Consider the following 26556-nt stretch of genomic DNA (forward strand, 5'->3'; position numbering starts at 1 on the left):
GTGGGTGTACCTGTGTTTACATAGTCATGTGAGAAGATCGTGCAAGCTTAGATTTTGTTGCATTTTCTTTCCCTGGAAGCCTCCTGGAAGCTTTAAGATGTGTCAAAACAAAACTTTACATGATTTTTAACACAAGGGAGAATATGTGTTGTCTTCCATTAATGTATATTTGTGTGGAAAAACAGCCCCCAGAGGGTCATGGGCTAGATAAAAATATGACATAATTTTTGCAAGCGATGCTACGCTGGTATTTCTGTCAAATATACTGGGACAAATATCAGGGATCTAAAGAATTAGAATTCAATATGGTATTGAGTCTTAACATATTATCCATCAGATAATTAAAATAATGTCTTTTGTTAAACATCTCAATAATACAGATGCTTTTGCCCTCCTTTTTCAGAGTATGATTTCTTCCATTGTGAACAGCACTTACTATGCAAACGTCTCGGCAGCAAAATGTCAGGAATTTGGGAGGTGGTATAAACATTTCAAGAAGGCAAAAGATATGATGGGTAAGCATAAAGATAAGAATTGAAGTAATGGTGACTACTTGTTTATGATTTGAAGCACCTTTAAGCTTATTCAAATTCTGGAAACTTGGACTTGTTTTTGCTAATAAGTACAAGAGATGAGAGAAAGTTTTCCTGCTCCCAGAACACTTTTTGTACAGTGTAGCCAAGGAAAAGGAAGAAAGCTGTGTAAATGCTTGAATGTTAATAATGTGTAGTTTTAAAAATTAGTATTCATTAATATTGGCATACTGACACCTGTTAGTTTTCTCAAAGTTTTAGAAATAAAAAAGGGAATCATAACATTTTGAATATTGAAAACATTTCAGATTTTAAATCTGTCATGTGGCCATCATAGCAGAAATAATAATAATGACCGTATGTTAAAATACTGGTTTAAGAAAATAATCTCTTGATTTAAGAAAAACTAAATTCACCATATTTTTTTGCTCATGGTTTCTCAGTGAACCCTGTAGCCAAAGGATTCTTTTGACTGTGTGTATGCACCATGATTATCCCTGCATCTCCATTAAGATGTTCTCCTCCATATCACAGGGTTTACTGAAACATGGGGCTAATAACTTCTGAATGTGCCAAACACCCTGGAGTGAAAACAGAAGTCAGTTCCTATTTGAAGCTTCATGTTTCTATGAAGTCAAATCAAGAGTCCAGTGATGGATGTCTATATATAATCTGATCCAAATTGCATTGCAGTCAGTGATATAATTTACATTACAGTGGTACCTTGGGTTAAGTACTTAATTCGTTCCGGAGGTCCGTTCTTAACCTGAAACTGTTCTTAACCTGAAGCACCACTTTAGCTAATGGGGCCTCCTGCTGCTGCTGCGCCGCTGGAGCACAATTTCTGTTCTCATCCTGAAGCAAGGTTCTTAACCCGAGGTAATATTTCTGGGTTAGCGGAGTCTGTAACCTGAAGAGTCTGTAACCCGAGGTACTACTGTAGTTAAGCCACCCCTGGCCATTTATCTCAACATTTGTGTGCCTTTTCTAAAATGGAAAAATCATACTAAAACCATAAAATTCACCAGAACATCACATAAAACCACAATCTGTACCAAAACACTAATTGGATTAAGGCCCATCTTTATCTGTGCAAGACCTAGTTAGACAGCGATTAGGATGTAACAGTTTGCCAAAATATGCTTTTATTAAGTTATATTACCTTTTCTTTTTCTTTTTTGAAAAGTTAAGCTTAGATAGTGAAAATATAATAGATTGCTATATAAATATGCTAGCAGCCATTGACCTGCTCTAAGAAGGAAAAAGGGGTCAGACTACTGGTGAAATTCATGCATGCTTACTCTTGATGACTGCCATATTAAACGATGGTTCGCCTGTGATGGTTTGCGTGTGGTGAGACAGCTGTCACAGATAGAGTAACACAGAGAGCCTTCCTATCAGTTTGCGCCACATTTTAGCCACATTGTTTTTCATTGGAGCCTGCTCACACTTTTAACTGCAAACTGGGTTGTGTGACATCAAGAGCCCTTGTCACAGTTCTTAGGCTGCGGTCCTATTACACAATTACCAGGCGGTAAGTCCCATGAATTCATTGGATTCATGAGTAAGGATGGGGCTTAGTTCTGAGTTAAGACTAAACTGTAAGTGGCACTGTCATTTCTACAGCTATTCCTCCCTAGGTATGGGATTATGGAAAAACGTGTGTGAAAACGGGTTGCTGTATATGACCAAGTCTGCATCACCTGTCAGCCGCCACTAGCAGAATGTCACAAATCAGCACCCCATAACAGCAGAAAAGGCTGCCCGCAAGGCTGTTGTGGGCAGTTTGCAGCCTGATTTTCACAGGAATTTCTTCACAAGTTTTTCCGTACCCAGGAATGAAAACAGTGGCTATTTAAAAAGTGACGAGCTGTTAAAATATGTACACAAATGTACAAATGAAGCCTGTGTTAACTGAACCACAGTTTAATATACAGAAATCACTTGTAACTTCAGTACCTTCTGAAATAAATACTCTGGATTCAGCATTTATTTTCAGTTTTGTTCAAGTTTTTAAAAAGCTTTCCGATGAACATTCAAATGATGGAGCTTCGCATAAGCTTCTGCTATGTATTCTCAAAACCAGATGTGTATGGTTATAGTATCCAATAACTTTTGAGAGACTGTTGCAGAATTTCATTCCCCATATTAGCTGTGCCATTAGAAAAGAAACGAGTTTTCCACCTCTGCATAGCCAGGGATTTGCTGGTCATGCTTTTAATAACAGCTTTGCATTCACTTTTCCAAATGCTAATAATAATAATAATAATAATAATAATAATAATAATAATAATAATAATAAAAACAACAAACCATTCTAGCCATTCTAAAACTACTGGCTGGAATACACCCAGAAGTTAATATTTGTCCAATAATAACAACAATAATGTAACTTGGAAGAAAAATCTTTAAAATACTCTGTTTTTTTGGGGGGGACTTTAAATAGTGGATGTAAAAAGGAAGAGGCTGAATACAAAGGTAATTTTTAATGTAATATATGAGAGACTCAGTGTTTGTAAGCTGAAGCTTTACTGAACTGGTAATGCCAATTTCCCTCTTCTTGGGAGTAAAGAGCTTTCTCAAGTTTTCCAAGACCCTATTGGCATCCAGCAGGTGCCTTCACAATGCTTTTTTCAGCATCTGCTAAAAACAGTTTTCTTTAGAGCAGACCTTCCTATCCAGATATGTAGAATGTTTGTTTACATGTGTTTTAATATTGTTATCACTTATTGCTGATATTAATATTATTTGAGTATTTTAAAGAGCTGTTTTTGCTGATCATTTTATTGTTTTGGCTTTCTTGTAATCCACTTGGAAATTTTTCTTTATAATAAATTTTATTAAATAAATAATGCATTGTCTATAAAAAAAATACAGCTGGGAAAATGCTAGCAATGTTTTATTGGCAATGCTCTGTAATCAAACAGAGAATAATCTTCTCGTGAAGATTATCAACCATGCTGCTATATATATGTGTGTGCCTGTAAAAAAAATACCATCTCAGTAGTATCTCTCTTTTTTCCCTCTCCTTCTGTAGCTGAAATGGATAGCCTTTCTGAACTATCCCAACAAGGTGCCAACCACGTCAACTTTGGACACCAACCAGTCCCAGGGAACACGGCTGAACAGCCTCCATCCCCTGTTCAGCTTTCTCATAGCAGTCAACCACCTGTTCGGACCCCACTTCCAAACCTGCATCCTGGACTTGTATCTACTCCCATTAGTCCTCAGTTGGTAAATCAGCAACTGGTGATGGCCCAACTGTTAAACCAGCAGTATGCAGTGAACAGACTTCTAGCCCAACAGTCCTTAAACCAACAGTACTTGAACCATCCTCCTCCGGTCAGCAGATCCATGAACAAGCAGTTGGAGCAGCAGGTCTCAACTAACACAGAGGTGTCTTCCGAAATCTACCAGTGGGTGCGTGATGAATTGAAACGAGCAGGAATCTCGCAGGCAGTTTTTGCACGTGTGGCATTTAACAGAACTCAGGTTAGACTTTTCTTTAAAAAAAAAAGCAAGATTATTAATTTTTTTTTGCCATCTCCCCTGTTCATTATTCTATTATTTGCACAAACTTAGACTTGCCATGATGGATCAATGAAACATTGGTAGATGCAAAATTGGTAGCTTCTAGGAAATGTACTAGGAAATTATGACCACACTTAGCTGGTTCTCCTGCATAACCCCCCTTTCTTTTTTTTACTTAGTAACCATGGTTTGGAGAAGTAAACAGTTAAAAAGTGCAACATCTTATAGGCCTTTAAAACAGACCTTTAGTATAAATAGTTTCTATTATTCCCAGACTTTGGAACATAAGTTAAAATTACACAACAGTGGGCCAATAGGCACATTCAGCCAGAAGTAGCTCACTTCGGTCATAAAGTGCTTCGCATCTATAATGTTTGCATTGCCTAGTCAATTCATTTGTTTAATGGGTACTGACACATACTATGGCATTAGTCGTTGGACCCGTTATGCTTTGGTTGCAGACTATTGGGGCAACTTTGAAAATTAACAATTAGTGATGAAGCAAGAGATGATGTTGCTGCTACATCTCCTGCCCAGTGTCATCTTGGATGTTGTGTAAAGTTGAGAGAGAAATCCAATAAAAGAGTAGGCAGGAGATGAAGCAATTGCAACCTCTTCTGCTGCACCAGTAGTGTTAAAGCAGGAACCTGTGTCCTCTACAATACTGTTGGACTCCAGTTTCCATCGTTCCTATTTGCTATGCTGATGGGAATTGGAAGTACAGCAAAATCTAAGAGGGTCTTCTCCCCATGTGTTGAAAGAAAAGGGTAGATTCTGCATATTGCAACTGGCAGCCCTAATAATCTTTTCCACTGCCATCCTTGAGTCCACCTCCCCCAACCCACAGAAGCCAAGAAGTGTTCATGAAATATTTGGAACACAAAAATAAATAGCAAGCTTCAACAAGGTTACCTCATCATTCTGAAGCAATGTTCTGCCATTTTGTGACTCCCCAACAAAGAAACCAAAGGAGAGGAAGAGTGGACCAGACTAGATCAGAGATGCCAATCAAAAAGAAGAGATAGGAGCACACAAACTGGCGCTACCCATTAATGAGACCAATGAATTATGATAGACATACATTATAAGTGGTAATACGTGGTATCAAAACAATGCATGTAAACAGTCATAAATGTCAAAAAATGGGAGATCACAGATGCTTAATAAAAAGAAAAGCCAAGTATTCCAGCTACTGAAATATCTGCCCAGGATACAAATCCTGCAACGAAGAAATTTTTTTTTGCAAAAACTTTACCAGTGCCAATGGGAGACTGTTGCATTTCGATTTGGATTCTTCTTCTTTGATTTTATGTTTGTACCCCACTTACTTTTCCAAAATGAAGCCCAAAGCTTTTAACAAGAACATACCAAAGTAAAAACAACAATATCAAAAAACCGCAACCAGGCAATATGAACACTGGCCTTAACTATAGAAATGCTGGAGTAAACAATCAATAAAATTAATTTTCAGTATCTCAGACAGCATCAGTTCAATTAATAAACAATGCAATATTTATAAACTGCATCAATAAATTTTGAAAGTACAAAGATTTCACTAAATAAAAAAGGGATAACACAGCACATACTTTCATCAGAAATACTTAAAATTAATTAGAAAAATCTTTATAATACATGGAGAAGTTTCTTCATGCATTGCAACACTGTTTTGGTCTTTGTAATCTACTTTGGTAGCTACAAAATAAATAGAATAATTATGAAAGAATTAGAAAGGATATGACAGACAGGGCAGGGGGACCCCTACAGAATGCTCAGTCACTCATTCCTAAACTGCAAATATTTTCACAGCCAAGCTGATGGTGTCCTTTTCTTGAAAACCTCATAAACTTATTCAATAAAATAAAAATCGTCTGCGTAGAATATACATTCTAAATATATATTCCATATATAAAATTAAAAATATATGGAGAGGGGAGGGTAGCAGAAATGAACTGCCTCCCCCAAGAAGTTGATAGCCCTTTTAAAGAGGTGCCACGATCTCCATTTGAGTGTTCATCTTTCCCGTTTTTGTGGGACAAAAACAACATTCTGTTTCATTAGCTTCTTTCCCTTTTTTTGGTAGTCGGGGGCTGTATGCTTCCCCCTCTCCAGTGAGTTACTGTACCACAAATGGCACATACCCTCCTTACTTGAAACAAACAAACAAAGGTTGTGTCACTGGTATGGGCACCAACCTCATACTGTAGGATAGTGGTGGGGAACCTGTGTTCCTCCAGATTTTATTGGATTTTGTCCTCCCCCCAGGCCCAGCTAACATTCCCAGTGGTTTGTTGAGTTGTAGTCCAACAACATCTGGAGGGCCACATGTTCCCCATCCTTGCTGTAGATTGCTTGGACATTGGACGTCCAAGAGTAATCTCTGTAGTCTGTATCTGTGAAGACTTCAGGAGCAGTCGTGACGCCAGATTGTACCATGCCAGAGGGATAGTTTTTACTTTGACTGCTCCTTCTCAAGTTCTGACACAACGGCCCAGTTGTTTCTAAGGCTCCAAATGAGCACAGATAGTTCCACCTAGCCCTTCATTTGTTTTCATTAATCTTGCCTCAAACAAAATCTTCCCCACTTTTTATAAAAGAAAAATATTCGCAGGACAACCATGACAACCCCATTTTAGTACGGGTTTTAAAAGTCCAGTTTTTCACTTTAGATTTTTTACTTCATCAGTGCAAATCAATGTTTGACTTATGTTTATTGGACAAACTATTAGCAAGGTCCATCAGCCTGAGCTTTGGAAAATGTAACTGCTTCTATTCTTGAGTCGCTCATTGAAACAATGTGAATTGAAAATATTTCTGATTATTTCCAGCTCTGTGACTTCTACTGAAATGGAGGAAGGTTTTTTTTTTTTTTGGTAATATTACATCTGCTGAATTTTAATTAAGTTGAACGTGTGTGAATATAAATTGTGGGATATTTCTGTATGTGGAATTTACGCTACGGACTGAAGTTATTTTTAAATTGTTCTTGGACAACCAAGAACTAGTTTTACTGAAAAAAGCAGTTCCGATTAAGGGAGTAGTATGCTTTTTAAGAGCTAATTATTTTGGCTAGTGCACAGAAATTCACTAACAACTGAAGACCATGCAAGTTAGGATAGCCTTTCCCAGCCAGTCTTGTGGTCTGCAGATGTTTTGGGCTACAATATCCATCAGCTCTATCCACCATGCCATCGGTCAAGGATGATGAGAGTTACAGCCCAACAACATCTAGAAGACACTGGATTGGGAAGGGTGCCTTACGATTTTTGCTTAAGTAGTAGCTCTCATTTTACTAGTGTGCATATGAATTTTTCTGTAACACTCTTGTCAAAAAGTTGATGTTGCCATATTCTAGGACAAATTCATGCATCTTTCAGTTGGTACAGGCCATGATTTCTGTAATATATAATCCACCATTCCAGAGACGGTGGTTGCCACTGGACCTTGTACAAATAAGCGGCAGGGGGAATATATTTTGTTCTTTTGTGTCCCACTCAACTGTCTTATGTCTTCCCCCTCATTTTTTACATAAAAAGAAACTTTCATGCAGCATTTTAATATAAAAGATATTAGTAAATAGAGGGTCTATCTAAAAATCAGCTCCGTTAAGGCAAGTTTACTATTGTTTCAGATATTATGTGTAATACAAAGAGGTGTTTTATACAGAACGAACAGATATTTTGATTTGTAAGATTTCTTGATTTCTTAGTCTTTTTGTTCATACATGCTTCTGCTTCTGAAGCAGTTTTGTTCTACTGATGTTTCTACTAAGCATGTCTCTTGCTTATGCTTCAGGCTTCTACATGTATATATTATTTCACATATTTTAAATTTCCAAATATGATTGGTTGGGTTTTGTTTTGTTTTCTTTTTTCTTTTTTTGAAAGTTTCATTTCTGAAATTGTTATCTGTTAATTTCTCGATTTTTACCCTTTCCCATGGCACATATTAGTGTTTCTCTCCCCCCCCCTCTCTCTCTCACACACACACACACAGAGAGAGAGAGAGAGAGAGAGAGAGAGAGAGAGAGAGAGAAAAAAGCTGCAGCAATTCCATTAATCATTATTTTATTGTTAAAAAGTACAGTAAAAGAGAAGAAATGCTTTTGGATATTTAAGGGTAAAAAAATCAAGTATAAATTTTTCAATGTGTGTCTCATAAACTGTGCTCCATACAACAACCGCAGTTTAAGAGTGACCCCCAGGTATAGGGCAGTATACAAATTCAATAAATCATCATCATTATCAACAACAATAACAACAACAACAACAAAGAAGACAGTAGTACATTGTTGAAGGGTCTAGGAAATCGTCTTGGAAGGTTTTAAATCCTTTGTTTTGCTTAGCAGTGAAATTAGTCTTGAGGACTTCCTGCTTGAAAATACATGCTTGGGAGGAAAGGTTCCACTCTGCCATGTTAAGCAGCAGGCTGGATGTCCACTAACAAGTAGATCCGTTTGCAGGTTCCTTAGCCTGCTGCTTGACACAGACAACATGGGAACCTACTTGCAAGTAATTAATGTTCCATGCTCCTTCCATTGGGTCTTCGAAGTCTCAGTGAACTGCAGGGCAACGTATCCAGATAAAATTAGGGGTGTTTGAGTATGGGGAGTGGAGAGCATTTGCAGTTTGGAAAGAGAGAGATTTTGTAGATGCCCCTTACCACTAAACAGCTTCAATTTTAAAGAAATAACATGGGGTACTGCAATGTGCATGCAGTAATTTTAAAGTCAGATCAACGGTTTCCCCACAGCACCCAGTTAGGCTTTCTTCAATTCTTCTTTCCTCCTTTTCTCCCTTGTCTTTGGCACGCTGCTTATTTTCCAGTAAAATGAAGAATGAAGATGGATTATTCAAAATTGATAACAGTAATGGACCATCCTGTAATGTTTTATTGAATTTGAGTTCTGTAAATTATGTGGTGGAGGGAAATTTGCCTGCTTAAGTATAACAGAAATTGCCACTGTGTTCGTATAATTCTTCATAGTGTAATTTAAGAAAAAGCACACTACCCATATCACTGTTTGAGTAAAAGGTAAAAAGGTGCTATTACACTATCATGACAGCTCTCCTCTCGCTAATAAGCGACAAAGATAAATGTGTCTGCTTATAACTTACTTGGCAGGACTCCAAACTTGCGGGTGGAGTTTGAAAATAATCTTCCACCTGGATATGAGATTTCAATCCATTGCAGTAAAGACAGCATATGAGGATGTTCTGCATATTTGGGAGCAAATCATATTTTTCTTCAGAGAGCTTTGAAGTTCCAGGAGCCTGATAAAATCTATCTGAATCAGTGATTACGTTCAAAGAGCAGACAAACTGGGGGCCAGACAGGCTATGTTTTAGTTCATATTGGCAGACACTTTCATTTATCTCCCTATTTTAAAGAATTCATAATTAGCTTTTGAAAGCACTGAAACTTATTGAACATATTTGTGCAATTACTAATGAAATATACTTGAATGATTTGTAAAGATTATGTTCATTTTTTGTGTGATGTGGCTGTGGCTTAAATTGACTTCTCCTGTAAGGGGAAAAACAGACCTCCTAAATTAGCACATCTAAACTCATCCTCTTTTTTCACTCATAGCAAAAGTTTAATAACAGAATTACAATACATTGACAAATTACTTTGACTGCATTAATGGGGTAATCGCTGGTGTAGCTGGTTGCAATATAATCACTGTAGTAATTATGCTTATATCTTATTTATTTATTTAATATTATTTACAGACCACTTTCTGCAAAGTGGTGTTCAGTAAAAATCAATAAGAGCATTTATTTTTTAAAACAACAGGAATAAATCAGTAAAACCTATGAGCTACAGCCCATATGACTAGAAAACTGCTAGTTTATTGCAATAAAGAAACGGCATAATTTTAAGATTTGGGCATACCTCCTTTCAAGACAACCTCTTCTGAAGGGAGTGTTAAACCAGCCTTGGGTCCCCAGATACTACTGGATTACAACTCCCATCATCCCTAACCACTAATCCTGCTAGCTAGGGATAGTGGGAGTTTTAGCCCAACAACATCTCGGGACCCAAGGTTGAGAAAGACTGACTTAGACTCTAAGCCAGGGATGGAGGGCCAGACTGCATGGTTGCTTCCACACAGGCCACTCACTTCTAAAAGGGTATCTGCAATATATTTTGAATAAAACTTCCCTTTCCCATGTTTTCTTGATCAGTTTCCACGCATACACACCTGAATTAGCTGCACAATTTCTACGCGACCTATCACTCTGCTGCACTGGCATATTAGATAGCTGTAGCCATATTCTTCTCTACAGATTGTCTCTCCACCCTAGGATTTACCCCTCCCTTTACCAAATAGCATTGTCTTTATATCGGTCTTCTCTCTTCCCACAATTGCAGCCAGGGGGAGAATCATGACTGAGTGCATAGTGATGGTGGGGGAGTGATCCTATTGAAAACCAACCCCCGGTTGACATTTGGTGCTGGAGAAAGAGGGACTGCCCACTGGCTATAGAATTTAGAAGTATGGAAGCAAAGTTTGCTTTTCCATTTCTAGCTTAAAGCTGAAAAAGCAAGATAGGGTGGCTGTCATTGTCTGTGTCCGAAAATATTCAAGCTCCCATTAGGCATAGCCAACTTGATGAGTGGTCAGGGATGATGGGAGTTGTAGTTTAGCAATATCTGGAGGGCCACAGGCTTCACATGTGTGCTCTAGGCCATAGTGGGCATAGTGGTCAGAAAGCTAGACAAGAAACCTGTTGTCTTTCTCAAGGGCAGACAAACATGGGGAACTCCTAATCCAGTGCTACCGGTGATCTGATTACATTTGGAGGTATAGACATTGTCATTATCTATACCTCTACACTGTCCACACATCTCATCCCTTTTACTTAAAGAAACAGTAGTTGAATAAATCAACATACAGTCGTACCTTGGAAGTCGAACAGAATCTGTTCCAGAAGTGCATTCGACTTCCAAAATGTTCAGAAACCAAAGCATGGCTTCCGATTGGCTGCAGGAAGCTCCTGCAGCCAGTCAGAAGCCACGGAGGCCTCGTTGGACATTTGGGTTCCAAAGAATGTTTGCAAACCAGAACACTCACTTCTGAGTTTGCAGCATTCAGGAGCCAAAACATTTGACTCGCAAGGCGTTCAGGAGCCAAGGTACGACTGTATTGGGTAGTTTAGCTATAGAACATATGACAATCTGAGTAGTAATATAACTTTCAGTCTTACAAAATGGTTCTGGCTGATTCTCAGTAGATGAACCTGGGATTTCAAGTACTACTTTGTGTATTTGGGGATTGTAATTTCTTGGGGATAGGAAGATGATGGTTTCTTTTGAGTATTCCATGTACCATCTTAACAGAATATTAAGGTATTAACAGAATGGGTATTTAATTTCTTCCACAGTAGCTGATGCCACCAAGTTTTTCTCCAACAAACTTGATATAAACTTTGTCTCCTCTCTTTAAATGTGGCAATTACTGCTTTGAACTGGATTAGTTATAGAATGCTCATAACTTCTCTTGGCTTGCTAATTTGAAGCAACTTTTTCCAACTCAGGCCTTTTTGGAAAGAGGTTCTTCTCTAGGGTTGGAATAGTATTCTGATTTGTCTTCCCATGAGCAATTTGCTGGACTGTATCCAGTAGAATCAACAGCATTGACCTGAAGTTTAAAAGAGCAAGTATATATGTCATTTTCCCTCTCAAGATTTTCATTGCAGTCTGTACTGCTCATTGTCCTTAACTGTTGGTAACATAGCAAAAGTTATAAGATGTCTAGAATGACTGAATTCAGTTGCTGCAAATTGGATTATATTTTAGGTCATGAATTTATCTGGAATTCCAAAGTTATCAAAGATATTATTCAGTCGTACAACAGCACCTTGGCAGATAATGCCAGGCAAGGGAGTATCTCAATATACCTTTAATAGTAGTTAGTGTCTGCCAAATAATGTCCATCTCCCAGTGGGGTGTAGTGATGAAAGATTCTGTTGTGACAATCTGTTTCTTCTAAAACAGTCACAAGATAATATTTTGGGTTTTTTATGTCATTTCTAGTATTGTGCTATCCGCATGGCTTGTTCACAACTTGTGATTATACTTTTATCCCCTTTGTGAACAAGGTCTAGGATTCTAGATTCAGGTAGGTAGCCGTGCTGGTCTGACACAGTCAAAATAAATAAAAAATTGTCCAGTAGCACCTTAGAGACCAACTAAGTTTGTTCTGGGTATAAGCTTTTGTGTGCATGCACACTTCTTTAGATACTCAGTGCTACTCTCCTGCCAACCTAGCAATTCGAAAGCACATCAAAGTGCAAGTAGATAAATAGGTACCACTCCGGCAGGAAGATAAACAGCGTTTCTGTGCGTTGCTCTGGTTCACCTAAGCGGCTTACTCATGCTGGCCACATGACCCGGAAGCTGTACGCCGGCTCCCTCGGCCAGTAAAGCGAGATGAGTGCTGCAACCCTAGAGTCGTCAGCAACTGTACCTAATGGTCAGGGGTCCCTTTACCTTTAAGGTGCTACTGGACAAGTTCTAGGATTTCTTTCTTCATAGATTTTGGTACAATCAATACAGTTCCCATCTGTTATCAGCCTTTCCAATTTGCTTACTTGCCAATGGTCAGCAAAGTGCTTTCTAGTCATCTCTGAAACATTGCTAAGGTTTAGGTATTTAGACCATCTCAGTGTGATATATTAGAAGACTTCTTGACATTCCAAATCTCTGTGAATAGCAATCTGGATCTGACAAAGAAAAGCATGCACAGTATGAATGTAAGTTTGACATCCCCCCTCTTAACTTGAAAGTGTACGCTTGCATTGTGGGACTTTGTGACAAGATGTCTGCCATGGCAAACACTGGATGGCTTTGTAGTGATACTTGGTCCAAATATTCTCATGTATGAAGGTCATCAAGTGTTTATGGTCTGTGAAGAGCTTGGAAGAACATAGTCTATATAGAGACGTGTGTGTGCCTGCACGCTAGTGATTTCTGCCTTCCATTTTTTAGTGGAAAAGCAATTGGCATGTTGTGGAAAAAAAGCAATGCAGGAAAGAAGTTACAAACTATATGCTGAAATTTGTTTGCAGTAGGAATCCAGCTACAATCAGTACAACTAAGGTTTGCTGCACTTACTCCTTTCAATGTGTTTTAATAATTGGTTTCTCCAAGATAGTACTTATTACCCACTTTCCCAGTATGTATTTATTTTGCTTTTACCAATAGTGGGCTATTGTATCTCTACTTAGACCAAAACATAAAATCATTGTATAAGTTCTGAATGGATTTAACACGTTTACTGCATTATTTTGACATGACTATAGCTTTTACTTGTTTTCTATGTTAATATATGCTATGCTTTGTTATAGATTATCCTAATATTTTGTGCTGATTTTTCTGTTTGCAACTTGGGGCTTCCTCAGTAAAGTTGGTTATAAGCAATACATAAAATAAAGTTTTTCTGCTTCAGTAAGAATTATGGAGCAGAATGCAACTTACATCAATTCTGAACCATGCACCCCTCCTAGTAATGCCCACAAAATAATTTTGAAAAATGAAAATGGTTGGAATGCAGGTACAAAAAAATTCATGGTGTATCCAGCTGACCACAATATAGAGCCCCACTATCAAGCTACTCTAGTAGTGATGGGAGTGCAGAAACAGTTTTTCTCCTCTGCTGTTGAATCCTCTCAGTATCATCCCACAGAGCTTTTCTGAATATTGTGAGATATTTTGAAGTCTAGCCCAGGAGGAATGTGGTGCAACCCTTGGTAGAGTGCTGTTATATATTTGCAATGTACTCTGAAGAGTTGCTGGGGAAACCATCTAGATGGGTGGGTATAAAGTTGATCACAACCATCAGGATGCAGTGTTTATACCCTAGCTTTCATGAATAAATTTCAGTTATTAGAGCCTGATTATTTGGATAAGAAAAAGGGACGCGGGTGGCACTGTGGGTTAAACCACAGAGCCTAGGACTTGCCGATCAGAAGGTTGGCAGTTCAAATTCCCGCGACGGGGTGGGCTCCTGTTGCTCGATCCCTGCTCCTGCCAACCTAGCAGTTCGAAAGCACGTCAAAGTGCAAGTAGGTAAATAGGTACCACTCCGGCGGGAAGGTAAACGGCGTTTCCGTGTGCTGCTCTGGTTCGCCAGAAGCGGCTTAGTCATGCTGGCCACATGACCCAGAAGCTGTATGCCGGCTCCCTCGGCCAATAAAGCGAGATGAGCGCCACAACCTCAGAGTCATCCACGACTGGACCTAATGGTCAGGGGTCCCTTTACCTTTACCTTATTTGGATAGGTTGCTTGGTTGGGTCCAGCCACCCATATTTTTACTTAACCCTCGCTCATCATGGCTTATTAAATCTAACAGAGATGAGCTGATCTCCAGAGTGATCCCTCAAATGCTGTACAGAGTCAGAATTTGGGGAGAGGACAAGAACACTATCAAAGGGCTAAAAACGGTGCTGAATCAATTTCTTAAGAGATTATTCCCCTTACTTAAGGGAACAGCAGCAGCACCTTTACGCACAGAAGCCAGGCGGACTTCTATCTCTTGTGTTGGTCTCTGAATACCATTTACTGGGAATCACAAATGGGGAGAATTTTGTTGTACTCTTCTGCTTGTGAGCTTCCCATTGGCATCTAGTTGGTCACTAGTTGACACTAGTCGCCATCTTTTTTTTAGACTAGTGTCTCCAAACATTCCTTCTTTTTCTCTTGTGCAAGTACTCTAAGGCTGAGGAGGTTACCACCTTGTAACACACATGCAATGAACTGCTTCTCTGTGTATATTATTTCTGTAGTAGAACACCCTCTGTGCGGTAAAAGTCTCTGCCTTGGAATACCATGTAGTTCTCCTCTGAAATTACTGTCGCATCATATCCTGAATCTGTTTTGGAATTAACATTTGACCCACAAATAATTACATTTATTCTTCCTAGAAGGTCAATGCCTTTGCAATATATACCGCCTAAGAAAAAAAATGTCATCCATTTCTGTTGTCACCATTTGTACTACTGGGTATGACATATTATAGCACAGTGCTCTGTTTATGAACTCTTTCTGCACAGCGCTTGGCTGGACAAATCCTTCTAATGTTGTGATCTTTTTGTTTCTTGGTAAGCTGTTTTAAAGGCTGAGCCTCTTTGCTACACAATGTACTTAAAGTAGCTGGGCTACTTTTCATGGGCCTTTCTTTTTTAATTCCTTTGCAAAGATAAAATTGAATTTGCCGTTTTCGAAATGTATATAGTGTTTTGTGGAGCAGACGTTGGCTCCTCTAAGTCTCTCTTAAGTTCTCTTTGCCCCCTAGTCTGGGTTTTGATTAACTCAGGTTGCCTTCACATCTCTATGGCTTTGTGAAGTGTTAACTCTACCATCAGCTCCTTCCTTTCATAAAAAGGCCTTCCTCTAGAATTCTAGGGGTGGGGTTATGAGTTTGTTTTTGTTTTTATTTGAAACTTTGCGTTCTCATTTTGTATTTTTTTATTGTGATCTTCACATAAATGGTGGTATGCAAATTTAATGATGATGGTGGTAATAATAATCTTGATGTGGGTATAGTCTTGTTAAGGTTGTCTGAAGAAGAAACAAACAAACAAAACACCTGTGGATCATCCTATCTAAGCCATTTGCTGCAGGTTTAGTTAATAATGCAGATTCACTGGCCACTCTAACCCGAGGCGGGTGGATCATTCCTGGAGCGCCAGGCAAGCTAATCAAGTAGATCAAGAATGAAGAACTTTCAGTCCTCCATATGTTGCTGAACTACATTTCCATTGGGCCTTGCAGGCATGGCAAGTGGTCAAGGATGGAGAGAGAGGTAGTTCAGTAACGTCTGGGGGGGCCAAAGTTTCCCATACTTGAAGTAAATCCCATTGCTAAGTCATGTGTGGAAGCCTCGTGGTGCAGTGGGTCAGTATATCTGGCTGTTAACCAAAAGGTTAGTGGCTTGAGTCCACCCAGGAATGGCTGTGGACAGGATCCCTGCATTGCAGGGAGTTGGACTAGATGACCCTTGGGATACCTTCCAACTTTGCAATTCTGTGATTCTGTGCAACTGCTTGGTCAAGTTAAATAATCAGCTACCTAAAATATGGCAAGAAACCTAAGCCATTCTTAATCAAAAATAGCATGTTGGTTGGTTTGTCTGTTTCTTTGTTTTGGAGTGGAAACAAAACCTTCCTGTGTCTTTCCTAAAGGAAGATAAGACCATTTTAGATACTAAGAGTCTGATTGTGGTAGCTGATTGTGTAAGAGTCATTAGTACCTGGGTGAGAGTCTATAGATGTCTACCTTTGAATCTTGACTACAAATACATAAATAAATGAGTAAATAATCCCCATTGTGAGTTGGCTGCAAATTCCAAATTTTGTTGGATAATTTCCTACTATTTTCCTGTGTTTGTGTGTGATTCTTACAATTATTTGGGAAGGAGAGAAGGAAAAAATATTGAGACATTTGCCATAACCAATTGAGCCATGTTTCCAATGATTACCTGTGATAATCCAATCCAACGATTAGTCATGATATTTTTCAAATGGTGGGAGCAGCAGGAAAGGGTGGGGGAAGCAAAGTACTGTTTTCAACGTGACAACCCACAGGTGGATTTTGCTCTCTCTTTTTTGTAAACGAGTTCTGTGTAAATTGTGAACAGCCCTAAAATTTCTAGATATGCCTATATCGTTTTAATATATGCCTTATTGCAGACTTTGAATAGCAGTGATGCAATAATGCTGCAGAATTACTTGTATTTTATTTATTCTTATTCTTATTGTCTGTCTTAGAAAGATTTCATGGCAAGTTAAGTCAGTTAAAAAAGAGGAGACCAATTAAGCAGATTCAGTCTGTATTGTGCGTAAAGCAGATGCTTAATAAAATTAGGAATACAATTGAGGCTCTCTTCTGTATTACCTAAATTGTCAGTAATATATTCCTGTGCAGGATGAATGCCTTTTTGTTGTGCGTTAAAGTTAAGGAAGCAAAGCAAATCATGATTAGCAGTGGCTGTTTGTTATATAAGGCTGCATAGAGTAATATGGCTTTGTGTTTGTTTGTTTGTTTGTTTGTTTGTGTCTGTCTGTGTGTCTTTTTCCTCTACAGGGCTTGCTCTCAGAAATCCTGCGAAAGGAAGAAGACCCCAAGACTGCATCACAATCTTTACTGGTAAACCTTCGGGCTATGCAGAATTTCTTGCAGCTGCCAGAAGCAGAAAGAGATCGAATATACCAGGATGAAAGGGAAAGAAGTTTGAATGCAGCTTCTGCAATGGGCCCCACACCTCTTATAAGCACACCGCCCAGCCGACCAACACAAGTAAACTATTTTAAAGTCTTTCTGATCTGATTGATGCTAAATGATGTGCTGTGATGGTGTGTGCAAAAGAAAGGCAAGCTGTATAGTTGCTGTTTTTTCAGATACAGTAATGCAGCTGGAAGTGCTGATTGAGTTTTGTGTATCAAAATTGCCAGAGCAGTGCAGCCTGCATTTCGTTTGCTTTTTAAAAAAAGGAAGTCGGCAGTCTTCTTAAGTCTTCAGATGGATTGCAGAGATTTAGCCTTGTAGTGTGAAGTCAACCAGGTACAAAATTATGATAGTTCTCTGAAGCTCCAAAGGCTTGCACTAGCTCTGAAATAATGCTTAAAATCCTGAAGGGTGTTGCAGGCTCAGTTAATTCCATTTGATAAGTTATAGGCACAATGAGTGCCTGTATGTGGAGCCCTTCAAAGAACACAGTAATGTGTGAAGGGGAGGTACATCTTTGAATAGAAAGCAATAACAAATCTTCAGCCATGAATTACAAATGATGGATGTCTCTTTTAGCAACAGGCATAGCAATATATATATTTTAAAATAATCAGTAATTTCATTGACATTATTTAAGCAGATTCTTCAATAGTTCTCGAAACCCAGTCAAATATAAATTGAACTAAAGTTTCTGAATTAGAGGCTGCATGGACCCTCATTGTTGCTGAGAAGGTGTTTGTCTTCAGATACACTCCTCACAATTTCTAATTTCAGAGGATTTCTTTCTGTGAGCTTATCACTTAATTAAGATCGTTTAAACACCTTTGAAATCTAAATGCTTGGTAGTTCACTATATAGAAAATAGTTCTAATTGGCTACCTTAGTGCCAAGTCTTATTTTAATGACACACGTGAAATGGCCAAAATATGAAATACAACCTTCCATCCTTGAGAAATAACCATGGAGAGGACAGTTAATGGAAACACTAACATTTAAATATAAATATGCTTCCAGGCGCCACTGTAATAATGGAGTAGTAAACTTTGTCCTGATAAAAAGCCATTCTGAATGAGAGCAACTGCATTTATTATACCTCTTGTGCCATTTGAAGAACTGAACTGAAAAGTAGTTTGTTTTGCCTGGAATGAAGTACTTTATGAATTTTAATGTACAATGTCATATTAAAAGCTAAACCAGGATTAAAAAAGATTTCTGTTCCTAAACTAAAACAGTACTTATGGGAATATGTATATAAAAGGGTTGGGTTTTTTGTTCATTTTCACATGGGAAAAAATATATGAGAAAGCCCATATTTGTGAAAAGCTGTTAAATTACCTGTTTGGGTAAATTTGGGCTTCGTTCAAGAAATATGAATGACTCCAAATTTTCCTGTTTTTATTGTCAGCCAAGATAGATAGAATTGCTAGGAGATGTGTCTTTTCTAAATATTTTTTAAAGAGCTGCTAGGAATGGAAATTATATTTTCTTAGACAGATTAGAATAAAGGCTCATGGCAGTTTCATAGAAATGTTAGCAAAGTTTTGTCACCATTACAAAAAACTGCATAGTTGATGCCTAGATGTATTAATTTTTTTAGGTGTAAGATTTTAGTAGGCATTTGTTTCAAATTTTGTGAAGTGCCTTAATGCACTGATGATGCTGTATAAATAACAACTCTTCTTATGGGATTTGGTGGTGCACCAATTTAACATAGTGAAGGTTTTATGTCCTTTTGCTTCCACTTTCTTCCTTAGCTTTCTTCCTTGAGTTCATTCCTTACTCTAACACTAAATTATTATTTTTCAGGAAACATAGTATTATAAAAACTTCTTTTAAATATATATATATATATATATATAAAGTATCACACACATTAAATTGTGACTGATGCTTTCAATAGAAGTTCTGGAGGGGGAAAAGCCTTTGTAGATAGCCTCTGAAAGGTTAATTAGCAATACGTAGTGCTCAGCAGAGCACAACAGACTAATCATCCATGATATTCTTAATGGTTCAAGAGAAACTGTTAGAAAGGAAGGGAAATGTTTTTGAGGCTGATCTGCTATGCAAGAGTTTGGAGAAATGAAACAACCCTTCTCTAGTAACCTATAACCCAAGTTCATAAAGGTATGCCAAGCAGTCTGAAGTAATTTGTCCTCATCTATCATCGTCATCCCCCTCCAAGTTTTCAAAGAGTCTTTTAATATTTGTCTACTATTATATTTATCTATACCCAGTTAAAAGAATCTCATGCTCTTGACATTATTTGGATGAAGCATGTTAGAAAATGTAGTTTTGATAAAAGGCTGTGTCTGGCTTGCTGGGTAACCTTCCTATGAAGAACTGATCGATGAGACAGGAATGACCCTAGAGCAGTGATGACCAAACTTGGCCCTCCAGCTGTTTTTGGACTGCAACTCCCACCATCCCTAGCTAACAGGACCAGTGGTCAGGGATGATGGGAACTGTAGTCCCAAAACAGCTGGAGGGCCAAGTTTGGCCATCACTGCCCTAGAGGGAAAAGAGCGTACACATTTGCTTGTGTTTTGTCTGGGTGCCTGGAGTTGCTAGGTTTGCTCAGCAGGGAAGAGCAGAAACTTTCACCTTGCTTGTCTGGGAAGGCTTCAGTTGATGGTGCATCTTAACAGATTTCTGCAGCCTCTCCATCAATTGCTGAAACCAGAGGTGTGGATCAGCTCCATGAAATGTTGCCTTGCGTTGTGAAAGCAGCCCCTGCCCCACGATGGTTTCTAGTCAAGAACACAAACCACCTGGCCATCTGTCAGGGAGTCTTTAGCTGTGATTCCTGTATTGCAGGAGTTTGGACTAGATGGGGGTACCTTCCAATTCTATGATTCCATAAATCGATAAAATCTGTTGTTGTTTACATATCAAGGTGGTATACATAGTTCTCCCCCTCCATTTTCTCCTTACAACAACCCTGTGAGGCAGATTAGGCTGAGAAACTGTGACTGGCCCTAGGTCACCTACTTTCTCAATGAAAAGGAAAGGCACTTTTCATGTGCTCAGGAACTTTTACTAGGTTCAAGCTTGCTAGTTGAAATAATTGTTTCATTGACTTTATTCAAAACTGGGCTGGTGGAAGGGTTTTGGGGGAGTGCTAACGGGTCCAGGCGCTGCAACCCACACAACACGAGTAGTGTGTTGTTACAGCTGTAGTGCCATTCAGCTGGGCATCCTTTGAAATTTGATGTTCGTATCTTATTTTCCAGGTAAAAACTACAGCTATTGCAACAGAAAGGAATGGAAAACCAGAAAACAATACTATGAACATTAATGCTTCCATTTATGATGAGATTCAGCAGGAAATGAAGAGAGCTAAAGTGTCTCAAGCATTATTTGCAAAGGTTGCAGCAACTAAAAGCCAGGTAAGGGCCTTATCAGGCCTCAGTGGGCTACATTTGCTTTTCCAACATTTGTTCCAATATGGAGTTGATTTGGCCTACATTTAGAGGGGGAAACAGAATGCTATATGAACACGTTGGGTAACAACAATGTAACAGTTAAAATTCGCAATATCTTAAGCATGCTTAGCTTTCTTTGAATGTTGCCTTGTCTGTTGTAAAATTTGATGTTTTTCCTAGTAATATGAGGGAAAGCTACCATCCTAATGGCCAGGGACACACAACTCAAACCACACTGAAGGTCCAAATTATATACTTCTACATCGATCATCATAAATAGTCTAAATAGTCTATTTTCATTTAACTTATTAATTTTAAGTCTTATCTTCCCCCTCTCTTTTTCCATAGTTTTCTCTACCATTATATTCATAATCATTATTATCACACCACTGTTGACATCTGAAAACCTCTGTTAGCCCTTCCTCTTTTTCAATCCTTAACATATTATCTCCCTGTACAACTACTGGCTTGAATCACCCTCTCCTCTTATCTTCATATGTATGTATACAATGTCTACCCAAAACTATGTGAATATTAGCAGGCGGTCTAAGCTTGAGGCGTCTATCATTTGCATGGAAATACTTATGCTTCTTGCCCCTCTCTAATTCTGTGTGTATCTTTTGCTATTTTTTAATTAATTTTTTTATTGGCTCTCATTGGGTTCAGTGTATCGTTTTTTGCCTTCTTGCCTTATTCTGATGAAACAGATCGTTTAGAGTCTGTTCTGTCCCAAACCGGAGCCTTTCTCAGCATCTGCTGCTACTGCCCCAGAAACCATTTTAAATGCTGTTGTACAAACTTTTCAATTTTAAGTGCCAGTATTGGGTGACATTATAATACAAATGTTACCTATAGAATATCCAATGGTTTAATATGAACACTCTCTTTTTTAAATGACATTGAATAGAAAGTCAGTGTGTAGAGTGAAGGTAATTTACTGCTGGAGATAGAAATGGCATGTTTGATTTTTTTTCTCCACATAGCTATCATGCTCAGTTTATGTTCACTGAAGATAGTGGTACATTATTGTTAGCAGTGTTAGAGTTCTTGAAACACATGTCCAAAATTAGATTATATGCATGAAAATATGTACAGACAGGGCAGTTAAATACAAAGTTGATTTGAGTGGTAGATTATCCTTAGCCATGATACCAGCTTCTTAAAACTACCCAAAGGGTGTGTGTCTGTCACTTATAGCTTGAGTAATATAATATAAGTTCTCTGTATTGGGGATGTATTTTGGACTCTGTTGTTGCAGTTTGTTTTGTTATTTAAGCTTCAACTTTGGAAATATTTGCAGTTGGGAGTCGCTCCATCTTTCATTATATAGAAAAGATGTTTCTTTTTAAAGTTATATGCTGTAAGGAATACTTAAAAGGATATTTTGGAAATGTTATATCAAAATGATTAAACTCAAGCTGTGGACTGTAAAAAATTATAGCTTTACAGGCCACATGCCTGCCTACCCTTCAATCACTGTCAAAGTGATAATTTCTGCAATAATATGTTTCTTTTATTGTGGGATTCTAAACACCAAGTGCTGTTTAAACATTAAATGGAATTGTTTATGTTAGCTCTATACTCACTGTGTCATACACCAGGCCACTATAATCTCTCATGGAATGTAAAAATTCTGTCATGAATCATGGCTTGTGTATTGGAAATTACTGTAATTTTGATTGGAAATTACAGGGCTCTTGAAATGTTTCTAATTATGATAGAATGTTAACCGCGACTTCAAACCTGTGTGCTTCTTTAGATGTCTTTTATTTTCATGCATAGGTTATGCATTAAGATGAAACATCCGTTGTCAGCACCCGACCATGTTACCCATCCTTAGTCTTTTCCAGTTTTCCTTGGATATTGTAGCCATAAACTCACTTGGTTGCTAGTGTAGTTGATACCAAGATTTTATCCAACCCCTGAATTCTAACTGCATTGTAAATCCACATAGGACGCATCTTATAATTTAATTTTTAATCTAGTATGTCTTTTGTTTTGAGTATAGACCAAGGGAATATCGGTAATCTTAGGAAACAGGATATAGTTGAAAATAATTGATCTAACAATAACAGTATTAGGTGATACATTATTGAGAGCACCTCTAATTTTATTTGAAAGCACGTTCTGCAATGCACATCCTTCCAGTTATTATTGACCTAAGAATATTAGTACATATACTTACGGACTTTTTAAAAAATAGTTTGCTGAATATTACAGAGCACTTTGTGCAAGAGGCACCATTACTAACAGTCCATTTTAATTATTCTACTGGTTTTAGTTTTAAACTGAAAAGTGTGGAATTAGTGGCTTTTAATTTCCAGACATTGTGGTCTGGGATTCCTAATATCACCAGTTAGTGTTCGCATCTTGTTTTTTTTTTTAAATAGTGTTATTTGCTCAGTATGGTTCAGCTGTGCAATAGGGCTTTTGAGACTGCAATCCTATACACTGCAATCCTGTAATAGGTCTTACTGGTCTTACTTTTGAATAGGCATGTGAGTTTCCCAACAGTAAAAGGCAATTTGTCAGTTCTCTAGTGGAAGCCACACTTTGCTGAAGAAAGGCAATTAAGAAAGTCCAGGAGTATGCAATAATCTTAGACAAGTGCATCTCAGAACAGCACCCATTGTTTTTCGACCCTTGTTGTGGCCTTCCAAAATGGTTACATACCATTCATTCCCTACTGAATGGATAACTGAATTTTGGGATGCTGAAAATTGCATTGTGGAAAACAAATGTGCCAGTCACCTTAATGCAATCACCATTTAAACAAATGGCTGCTGCTACTGCAGTACAGTCTTCTGGGTAGTAAGAAGCTGATATGGAAAGAGGGTGCACAATTTAGAAATTAATAATTATTAACAGGGCAAGCTGTTTGAGAGTGGAACAAGCCACCTTCATTACAGGTTTTTAAGCACAGGTCAATGGCCACTTATCGTGTGATGTAGTACTGGATTTCCTACATCAGCAAGGAGTCAGACTAGGTCCATCCAAGTCTTGATATCCTGTTGAGAACAAGGATAAGGCATAACTATATTTGTACTATACAAATATGTAGAACGAAGTCTTTTCTTTCACTGTCACAACTGCATTATTTATTTTCACATGTAAAATAGACAGTTGTCATTTGGGTGCTCTCAGACTTCTTCACTGTACAGTGTGACATGAAGACTACTTTTTTTTTTGGCTAGGGTGTTTTCCCCCAGCTTGTGATGTTAAAGGGGACCTAAGTATGTAAGAAGAAATCTTGGCAGCGCTTGTGGTTTAGGGAAGCCCAATGCAGAGTTTCGCTTTTACAGTGTGGTAGCACCATGCCTAGAAACAGCTGCTGCTTGGTCATTTGAATAGCACAATATATGGCCCTGTCATTTTGCACAAACGGATCCCCTTATTACTTAGTTAATATCACGATGACATTGCTTAAATTGCACTGGTATTTATTTTCTGGTATGAATGTTTGATAGTATTTTTATGTTTCCATAAAGAACTATTCATCTGGCACATCATATTGGATAATCATGAAAAAAAATTAGATTGGCTATCATAGCTTTGATCCATTTGTTGCATTGCAGTAACATTCCTCCTTACATTAGTTTAGCACCAAATGCTATATTCAGAATAAGCATTATTAATTAAAAAAAATTATCCTGAGTATCTAAGACAGATTGGGTTTTTAAAAAATAGTATATTCTGATATTATTAAAATATCAGGAGGAAAGGGGCAGGATATAAATTCAACAAATAAATAAATAAAAGATTTCTGCAGCTATAGCAGTGAAACTGCAAAAAACCAAATGGGCCCAATCCAGTTTAAGCACCTTTTTCTTATTGATTTAATGGTTAAGTATGTGCTTGGATTTCCCAGATTTGAACTAAAGGGTCAAGCTTAACAAACTTGATTGTGACCAGTATATTTTTTCCTAAATATGCTTGTCTGGTTGATACAATAAATAATGAAGCCATCCCCTAAATACATTATCCTTTAGAGAACTATTTCTGCTACCGAAATGTAAATAAGTCACAATACATGTAAGCATTTTAAGCATACTTGCATTCTGCCCCGCTCAACAGTAATTCACTGGATTTAATTAAGCTGTTATAAAACTTCACTTTGCATGGAACATTCCTATGTAGAACAGAGTGCACACTTCAGTGTGATTTGATTCAGTTCTTGGCCCTTGTTGGAAACATTTGTTTTTCTAATGTATATAGTACTACATGTACTTTCAGTAATCTGATGTAGCTAGAGATAATGCTGGCCCACTCCTTTGCTGCATGTTAAAGTATATTGCCTAACTTCCGGCCCTTCTATCTTTATCATTCCAGTTGTTCAGTCACTTACACGAGCTGAAATTAATAGGCTCCCATAGCTTGGTAACAAACTACATGTGCAATACTTGGCTGCTCCTTGAGCATTTTAATTTACAGTAGGAAAGCTGTGCACAAACGTATTATGTAATTATACACTCCTTCTCAACTTGCATTTTACAAAGGAAATTGTGGTTTCGAACACATTTCCTACATTTTCTTGCTTTCTTTTTCACTCTCTCATGCACACACTTCTAAAACTCAGGCCAGGTCTTCTCCTAGATCTTCTACTCTCCTTGTGTGATTTCATCTCTTTTTGGACCACAGCTGTTTGGGATTTACATCCTTACTCCTGCTTTTCTGTTGCCTCTGGTTTGCATTTGTTGGCGGCGGGGGGTTGTTCACAGCATTATTGGTTGTTCTGCTCTTATGTTTCTCACATGCTTATGGACTCGGCCACTAGTTCAACAGGCATTGTGGTGGGGCTGCTTGTAAAGCAGTTAACTGAGCAGAACTGCTAAGTGTTCGCTTCAAACTGCAGATACCCTAATTTGCCCCGACAGGCATGTGTTGCATCTAGGCTATTATGTTTCCGATACATAAGTGACTTGTTTCAGTATTTTAGTTATGGACCGAAACTAATGTTAACTGACTTTTGTCTTTTCAATTGATGGTTTTAGAATAGCTTAAGCTTCTTTACTGACCAACTATATGTTTAATAGTGTTGCCAAACGTGTGAATTTTGCATGACTCTCTACACATGATTTTAAAAGCAAAGATGAAATAATATATAAATAGTAAAAGTGCAAACTTGCAAAATTTGTGTGGGGCATCTTGCTCTCAAGCACTGGAGCACCTTCTTTGGGGTTCCCTAAGGGAAAGCTTGTCAAGACTTAGGAACACTCAATATATGACAGCTTCAGTCACTCTTGCCTCCAGGGAGGAGATATATATAGGGAGGATATGGTTTCTATGTTACAACATCTTCACTTGCTGCTAATCCATTTCTGGGCACAATGCTAAGAGCTGGTAGAACACCCTACATGGCTTGAGACCAGGGTATCTGAAAGGCTGAATTGTCCCATACGACTCTGGACAGGTTTTAAGATCTTTAGGAAAGGACCTTTTTTCCACTACCGAGTAACTGAAGGACACTTGGTAGGAGCTCAAGATAGGGCCTTCTCTGGTTCCCAGTACTAAAACTTGCTTGTCAAGGAAGGCCCACTTAGTTCCTTCTGCCAGGAAGTGAAGACAGGCCTTTGGTGTCATAAGCTGGCCATTGTAAATCTGCTAGTAAATTTGTTAACAGTTTTTACAGTTTTATAGATGTGTTAAATCTGCCTTTGTTTTTATGTTTTGGATGGTTATTTTGTATTTTTCTTGGCAACTCATTGTTAGCTGCCTTGAGCATCATTTGGGTAGAGAAGCTGGAAACCTTTCCGTTTTTCCCAGTGATACAATTGGTGATACAGTATACATAGTTGTTGTCATTTGCACTTTTCAGGTCACTGGCATTTCAAGTTCT

General features: G+C 38.1%; 1 protein-coding gene and 1 long non-coding RNA gene across 17 annotated transcripts in view; one reads left to right on the plus strand and one right to left on the minus strand.

Moving 5' to 3' along the window:
* Positions 1 to 26556, plus strand: part of SATB1 (SATB homeobox 1) — a 119076-nt gene that overhangs the window by 56208 nt on the left and 36312 nt on the right. For 12 of the 16 annotated variants that reach the window (XM_081883217.1, XM_081883219.1, XM_081883224.1 and 9 more), the window contains 5 exons: positions 404 to 515; positions 3571 to 4025; positions 13059 to 13169; positions 17155 to 17367; positions 20529 to 20684. In XM_081883217.1, coding sequence (XP_081739343.1) covers positions 404 to 515; positions 3571 to 4025; positions 13059 to 13169; positions 17155 to 17367; positions 20529 to 20684 — 1047 coding nt within the window. The remainder of the gene's footprint in view (positions 1 to 403; positions 516 to 3570; positions 4026 to 13058; positions 13170 to 17154; positions 17368 to 20528; positions 20685 to 26556) is intronic. The other 4 variants (XM_081883215.1, XM_081883212.1, XM_081883223.1 and 1 more) reach the window with 3 other exon arrangements.
* LOC309353837 overlaps positions 10162 to 26556 on the minus strand; it is a 68118-nt gene continuing 51723 nt past the window's right edge. The window contains exon 5 of the long non-coding RNA XR_014162048.1: positions 10162 to 11709. This is a non-coding gene — a long non-coding RNA (uncharacterized lncRNA). The remainder of the gene's footprint in view (positions 11710 to 26556) is intronic.

The sequence above is a fragment of the Podarcis melisellensis genome, assembly GCF_964234715.1.
Source record: "Podarcis melisellensis genome assembly, chromosome: 12".
NCBI classification, from domain to species: Eukaryota; Metazoa; Chordata; class Lepidosauria; order Squamata; family Lacertidae; genus Podarcis; species Podarcis melisellensis.